Raw genomic sequence first — 7,052 nt, forward strand, 5'->3', positions numbered from 1 at the left:
TCCATCTACAGTCTTATTAGTGGATAAGACGCGCTTCGTTTACAACCTTATTCACTCTTCTTTTCTCCAACCCACTTGCTCATATCTCGAAGCTCATAATGTAATGTTGGTTCTCTGGCTGTGAGCTAGCTATGCCCCACAGCAGAGACTCATCACAGGCATTTCATGTTCAGCCTCAAACATAACATAAACATGGCTGACGCTATCTGCTTTACAAGTTATGCCTAACATCAGCCGCATGTTCCGCCTGCGCGCCTGTGGAGCCCATTCCTGGGCCATTCTCCAACGAATATGCTGAAATGCAGCGCTGATTCAGATCCCAGAGTGACTGGCATGGCTTGGATGCCTTGTGGCAGCCCTAGGCGCTCACTTCAGGCTCCCATCGTTGAGATGCACCCACAACATCATCAGTGACTGACCTACGGGCTGGCTTATGGACACGTCACCTCTGAACTTCAGCAGGCAGATGTATCAATCTCTACCAAGTGAGTTCCACAATTTTCTACATGCATATCCTCTTCTGCCTCTGCATCCTAGTGATGATACACGTTGAGCTTTTATCCCTGAGCAGGCCTGGTGAGGACGAAACCGAGTTTTGTACTATGGTTCCTGATTCACCACCTACAGGCCTCGTCTATGAAATCTTACTTGATCTAATCTGATTCTATACTTTGTCCCCATTCAGCGTACCCCATTCAAGCATTCGTCTTCTAATCTCCTTGACAGCAGTTCGAAGTCCTTGCAGCCTCTTATCCTCTGTACTGGATAGGAATAGTGAGGCTACTGGCCACGCATGAATTCCTCCGTCGAATTTCTGCCCTTCAGCTTGAATCCCAATCTTGGCTTGTCGCTTGAGAAATTCTTCAATATCCGGCGCGAATACTTCCTCTTCTCCAAAGACGATGAAGTATCCTCGTTCGGGACTGGCTGCTCTCCAGAGCCCCTCATCGACGCAGTTACCAGGAGAAGCCGGTTGCTGTTGGACCATGTTCTCTCCTGCGTACTCGTGTGCATATTTCCACAAGGTTCTCTTGTCCAAGAAATCACTTTTGGAGCTGTAGTGTAAGTTGGACATCAGTGTTATCCACGGCGAAATTAGTGTAGCCATACGCGGGAGAGGCAGATGAGGTGAATCCGCATCTGAGAGGCCGCCCCGGACGTTGACCTTCATGCCCTTCTTATCTTGATTGCCAGCCTGAGCGCCCAACTCGAGCAACAAGCTGAGAATCAATGAGCCACCAGCCGAATCTCCCGAAACGCAGATCTTGGATGCGTCTTGCACGACTTCAAGGACATGCTTGTAACCTTCAAGTGCCTCCAGGACTTGCCTTGGGTAAACTTGATCAGGCACCAATGTGTACTCGAGTGCAAATATTGCAGGGTTATTAAATCCAGCCTCAACAAGGAGGTGATGCCAGGCCATGAGGAATTCGAGGTAAAAGTAACTTGAGCCCATCAAGAACCCACCACCTTGTGATAATCAGCAATGTGAACACATGGTCAGTAATTGTTCCGAACATACCGTGTACATAGTAAAGGACAAAATCTGGAGGATGTTCCGGTTGATGCATAATCCAGGTGCCCTTTATTTTGATATCTCCCTGTTGCAGTTAGTCACCGCAACACAGCCATAGTGAGAAATTGAAACAAACTTTTCCTATGTTGTATTCCCTGTAGTGAACTGGAGATCTGATATAGCCATGGCGAAGCATGCGCCAGTGAATAAATGGTAACGCAACATGTTTGCCGAAGAAGACTCGTCCAACCTTGGCGGGGATATTGGCGAAGGCATAGCGCACACAACGTATCACAAGATCCTCAAACACAGTAGCTGTCTGAGTAAACGCAAGTTGGCGAGTTGAATGAGTCAGATAACGGTCAGTGATGAACTCATAAGGAAGTCGAATCACTATGTTAAATAAGTTAGACTGGCATGATATGTAGTGAGGGATAACCAACGGAGAAACGGTAGGGCCTTGAGACCCGTGAATAGTGTCAGAAAGAATCCAGCGTGCCATATTAGTTGAGGTGCAAGAAATATGAGAAATACTCCACAGTCAACGAGGCTTATAGGACCAAGGATCATGACGAGGACGTCTTTTCTTGATGGCAGAGGCGTTTCATGAGGTGTGAAAGGGAATTACGGGTAGGTTTCCTCCCTCTAATTGAATGTCTTTGTGGCAACGATGATCGAAAGTTCCATCGGCTACAAAGTGTGATTTTATGGCTCCAATTGGTTCAGTTTGAGTAGATCGTAAAGGGTCCCTGACGCGTTGAAGAAGATAGGAGATCGATGATGGAGGGGCTGGCGTTGGTTCAGTAGTCTGGATTTGAAACTCTGGGCTGGCGCAGCTTCTTAACGGTTGATAAGAGGCCACACTCTTTACATGTGATGACCCTTATTGAGAATTATCTCTAAACAACCGCATCTACTCAACGGGAGCACTCATATAATGATAGTTTCCTCATTCATGTGAAGACGATGGCTCGTTGCTTCGTCGTCGCTGACATAAGCCTGCTGGGGCCAACTTCTCACCGCATGAGCACCACGATGGCCATTCGAGCCTGTGAGTTCAGAACTATATTTCCCTTAAATCATAACGTTTAGCGCTATATCTCCGATAACACGTGTGCCTTATAAGTAAAAAACACCCGCACCAGAACATCGATACCACTCCCCCATCTTAGCCGGCAGACGAGATCTTTCAGACTCTCCATATCCTCAACAACCTGCTACGAGATGGGCGAGAACCCTCCAGAAGAAGCGCCCTTCCCTCTGACGGCAGTCGACAGATGGGTCCTCTCGCAGACTGATGAGGAGTTTCACAAACATGACTGGGAGGAGTTAAAGGAGATTATCAGTAAGCAGCTCTAATTAAAAATCTAGTGGCATTTCTGCTCTGTTTCAAGCCCAGTCATTGACATTGGACAGGGACGAACAACCTCTCTGTCCTGAAGCGCAAGCCCTCTGACCTTCGTCGATATATGGCATGGACTGCAGAGACCAAAGCAGAATATGGCTCCATGACGAATTATCTTCTTGTAAACCGCCTGCCTCAGGAATGGGGAAACCCGCCATTCACACCAAGATCTACCGTCCCTTTCGAGGACCCTTCAGACTACCGCATCTTGATCAATGACTGGCCTTACGGGTTGGAACCGGACATCAGACACATTGTCGTATGGTTGCGCACAACCATCCCTACGGACTCCGAGACTGGTGATATGACACCCGAGAGCAGGGCTTTGGTCCAGTCATTCATCGAAAAGACATTCATCGATGCTCTGGGTCCAAACGGAGAGAGCAAAGTGCTGTGGTTCAAGAATTGGGTCGCCCTTCAAAGTGTACGCGCTTTAGAACATATTCATGTCCTAGTCCGCAATGTGGACTATGATACCCTTGAGCGCTGGACTGGAGAAGGTCCGAAACAGAAACCTTAGACAGCCAATAGACTTAGAATCCCAGGAGAGATCTAATGCCCTCAATAAAAGTTGGGAAATTTAAGCAGCCCGACGTGCTCTGCGATTTCCTTGGGGAGCTGCACCAGCACCATCGCCCGCTCCTTGGAACTCAGCCATCTTCTGCTTTCCCATGCCAAGTAGCCCACTTCCCAGGTACACGCCATATGCCGGAAGGATAAGCCACAGAAACCAAGCTTTATTTCCGAAGATAATGACGAAGATTACTGCAGCCCAGGTAACCCAGATGACGTCGAACATGTACTCGGTCAAGCCAGGAGAGGACAGATCCTCACCAGCGGTACGCAGGGCGCGGGTAGTTGGGTCGTACTTCGGTCGACCGGAAGCCTCGAGAATGTACTCGCAGATGACGGCAGGCGCAGAAAGGAGAACGTAAAGCCAGATAGAGCGAGCACGGAACAGGAAGTGGGAAAGGAGGAAGAGGGCGTTGACGATAAGAGAACCGATGTGCAGGTTGTTAAGTGCCGCCGCGTTGGACTTGGCGCGGTCCTTTTTCGCTTTCTGAGCCATTGTATATGAGTACTAGCGAATACGCTCAGGTCGATACAAATCTAGCTGCACAGTGGTGATAGCTGAGAGCACGCGGTTGTTAGGTTGATCAAGCTGAAGTGTTCACTCAAGAAGTGAGAAGTGGAATGACGATACTGATGACAGGGGAGAACTTGCAAGTCCACCGATCTGATTGGTACCTCCACTTGCCGGGGTAATAAAACTTCTTGACGTTAAAACCTGGATGCCAAAATTAACTGATCTAAAGGCCTACTAAGATATACTAAATTTACCTAAGTATTTTCATCACTTGGGATAGAAGTCTTCAGTTTTCTTACCTCCTCTAGCCGTCATGGGTTGATGAGGTTGCTCGATTACAGCTTACAAGACTATGGAATGAGAAGGTTGAGGGACTGGATATATTTTATCAGGCACTGAGAACAGAATTCGAGGACTGGTGCATGGACTTTCCGAATTCGCGTCCCGAGATCTTCTGTTTGATCAAGCTTTTGGTGCATTTTAGCTTTAGCTGCTCGGTCGCCTGAAGCTCTTCAATCTCATGTACCTACATAGGTGCAGGCTCGTCACGTGCCGTGAGGTGGGGGATTGGCGATAAGCGATAAGCGCACAACTTTTTGATATTTGGGGCTTAATTGTCAACTAAACGCTTCTACAACAAAAGGAATCAATCTCTCATCCCTCCCAGGCCGTCATCACGTTACCGTTGCAGTCACTTTTGCCGAGTCTTGACAGCCATTCACAATGTCTCACCAGAAGAACGAGAAGGACGTCGGTGACGCTCCCGTACGTCGATATCACCGCGAAGTTGAACCTCTGGCACGATGCTAACGCCCCCAACAGAAGAGCCACCGTATCCGAATCACCCTGACCAGCCGAAAGGTTCAGTCTCTCGAGAAGGTCAGCGCTGAGCTCATTGAGCGTGCTCGCAGCAAGGGCCTCACCATCAAGGGCCCCGTCCGTCTGCCCACCAAGAACCTCAAGATCACCACCCGCAAGACCCCTTGTGGTGAGGGTTCCAAGACCTGGGATTCCTACGAGCTCCGCGTCCACAAGCGCCTTATCGACCTCCACGCCCCCACCGAGGTTGTCAAGTCCGTCATCGTCAACAGTAAGGGATCCCGCCGTCTGAAAAGATCTGGGCAGAGTCTAACCGTGTTACAGTCGAGGCCGGTGTCGAGGTTGAGGTCACCATCGCTGCTTAAATGTGGTCACTGTCCTAGTCAGTGGTCGATGTGCTCGGCTTCGTCCTGACATTGTGAAGGAAGGGAATGATGGGAACATCAAGATCTTGCTCACAGCAAGAGTGGTGGATATAGGATACTCAGTTATGATTAATGAATCTCTGGGAACCTCGTGTTCTACCATTCAAAACCATGAAGACCATGATATTGTTGTGTTGTCTGATATGGTGACTTTGACTCGGCATGTTTTGCGAACAGTATTCAACTCGCTCTTAACCAGGAGCTGTGGACTAAGTAAAGCATCCATGTACGAATCGAAATCAACCGAACTTATGTGTGGACGCAGGATGCATTGCAGATGCTTATTCACTTTGTATTAAAAAATAAAATAAAATAAAAAGCAAGATATGGATAGACTGATAGAGGCAATCTTGCTTTAGCCAGTGCCAAAAGGAGTATTCTTGGGATATAACCCACGAATTATTTCTTTGACCCGAGGTCGGTAGGTTAGTAGGATACCTGCCACTCTGTAGGTAAGGTAATGTCGAATTGGCTGGGAATGGGACAGAAAGTCTGCAGGTACGGATACCAGCAGCGAAATCTCAGTGGCTGGAAGGACTGAGACAAAATGGTCTCGGTACTTGCTATCGCTCGCGAACCAGGCGTGATCTCAAGTAGATATACTTGGTGGCTGGTTGCTAGGCGCAACCCTGAGCCAATCATATCATTTCCGTCACGCCAGGCAGGTACCGCGCGCTTGGCCAATCCGTCACCACCAAACATTCAAAGCCTGTTTCACGCAGGCACGTCCATAACGTTCACTGCACCTTCTGCTACCTACAGCCCCTAAGGTCAGGCTGAGTTTGCAACCCGTCCAATACCATGAGCAACTCATATCGAAGCCGTATTAGCTGGTAGCAGTGAAATTTCTTCTTTTTCTTCATCCCTTCTATACTTTTGAGCTTCCTTCAGTCCCGTCTTCATCAACAATTCTCGCTGTCTCGCTCGCTCGTTAGGACCCACCGTTCCCGTTCACGAAAGGTTGCAAGCCCATCGACACTTGCTCGCCTTTAACGACTCCATACTTGTGACGACCTCTTACTCCTTTCCTAGGCCGCGACATAACAAAGGCTACCTTAAATCGACAGAATTGGCTTGCGCTCTGCATCTCTTTGTTGTTTTCTTAATCATTAATTCGTTTCACGACGCTGATACCCACTACGACTGCCCAGCTACTGACCCACGGCTGCTTTGTTTTCTTTCGATCTGGCTGGTCCCCGCCACTCACGCGAACGGCTTAGCACGAGAATAAACAACTGTTTGGTCAAGAAGACCATTGTTGGTTGCCGACTGACGGGTCTATTCCCACTGAATCATTTTATTTCGATCTTGTCCATCGATTGTCTCATGGCCAGAACACGTCGTTAGGCAACTCCGTCAGCGCCATCACCGTCCGAACCCCCGAACATCCTTCTCAAGCCTCATCACTGGACAGCAACATTTAGTATGGCGCCCACTCCGACGGTCGCCAGTGGCCTTTTAAGACAAGTGATATACTATCATCTCGATAATGCCTCCTACCACAACGGTCTATTCTTCGCCGAACGCTTGCTGGCGCAGGATCCCAGGTCTAGCGAGTCTACATACCTCTATGCCCTATGCCACTTGCGACTAGGCGACTTTCGCTCAGCCTACGACGTTGGCAAACCTATAGGATACCGTGGTGTTCATCTGGGATGTGCTTGGGTTTTTGCTCAAGCATGCTTGGCTCTCGAGCGATACAAGGATGGCATCTCCGCCTTGGAGAAAGCCCGAAGTCTCTGGGCATCGAAATGCAGCTTAGGGAAGCATAGCGCAACCACTAGAACCGGTCTCCTGATG

General features: G+C 48.9%; 5 protein-coding genes across 7 annotated transcripts; 3 read left to right on the forward strand and 2 right to left on the reverse strand.

Moving 5' to 3' along the window:
* Positions 1-664: 664 nt before the first annotated feature.
* FOXG_09396 (uncharacterized protein) lies at positions 665-1,456 on the reverse strand (the record flags this gene model as incomplete). Its single annotated transcript, XM_018388539.1, has 1 exon — positions 665-1,456. The coding sequence occupies one exon, from the start codon at positions 1,454-1,456 to the stop codon at positions 665-667; it is 792 nt and encodes a 263-aa protein (XP_018246619.1).
* A 687-nt stretch (positions 1,457-2,143) lies between these two features.
* Positions 2,144-4,154, forward strand: FOXG_09397 (uncharacterized protein). Of its 3 annotated transcripts, XM_018388540.1 has the most exons (3): positions 2,144-2,567; positions 2,643-2,861; positions 2,933-4,154. In XM_018388540.1, the coding sequence occupies exons 1-3, from the start codon at positions 2,483-2,485 to the stop codon at positions 3,439-3,441; spliced, it is 813 nt and encodes a 270-aa protein (XP_018246620.1). In that variant the 5' UTR covers positions 2,144-2,482; the 3' UTR covers positions 3,442-4,154. The 3 variants fall into 3 exon arrangements, with proteins under 3 accessions (XP_018246620.1, XP_018246621.1, XP_018246622.1); XM_018388541.1 differs by having other exon boundaries at positions 2,144-2,861; XM_018388542.1 differs by having other exon boundaries at positions 2,643-4,154.
* On the reverse strand, positions 3,502-3,990 carry FOXG_09398 (uncharacterized protein; the record flags this gene model as incomplete). The annotated part of the gene is made up of 1 exon (XM_018388543.1): positions 3,502-3,990. The coding sequence occupies one exon, from the start codon at positions 3,988-3,990 to the stop codon at positions 3,502-3,504; it is 489 nt and encodes a 162-aa protein (XP_018246623.1).
* Positions 4,155-4,573: 419 nt separating the features above from the next.
* Positions 4,574-5,674, forward strand: FOXG_09399 (40S ribosomal protein S20). Its single transcript, XM_018388544.1, has 3 exons — positions 4,574-4,773; positions 4,831-5,098; positions 5,152-5,674. Exons 1-3 carry the CDS (start codon positions 4,732-4,734, stop codon positions 5,190-5,192), a joined length of 351 nt encoding a protein of 116 aa, XP_018246624.1. The 5' UTR covers positions 4,574-4,731; the 3' UTR covers positions 5,193-5,674.
* Positions 5,675-6,829: 1,155 nt separating this feature from the next.
* FOXG_09400 (uncharacterized protein) lies at positions 6,830-7,024 on the forward strand (the record flags this gene model as incomplete). Its single annotated transcript, XM_018388545.1, has 1 exon — positions 6,830-7,024. One exon carries the CDS (start codon positions 6,830-6,832, stop codon positions 7,022-7,024), a length of 195 nt encoding a protein of 64 aa, XP_018246625.1.
* Positions 7,025-7,052: the final 28 nt, after the last annotated feature.

Source organism: Fusarium oxysporum, chromosome 9 (genome assembly GCF_000149955.1).
Source record: "Fusarium oxysporum f. sp. lycopersici 4287 chromosome 9, whole genome shotgun sequence".
NCBI lineage: Eukaryota > Fungi > Ascomycota > Sordariomycetes > Hypocreales > Nectriaceae > Fusarium > Fusarium oxysporum.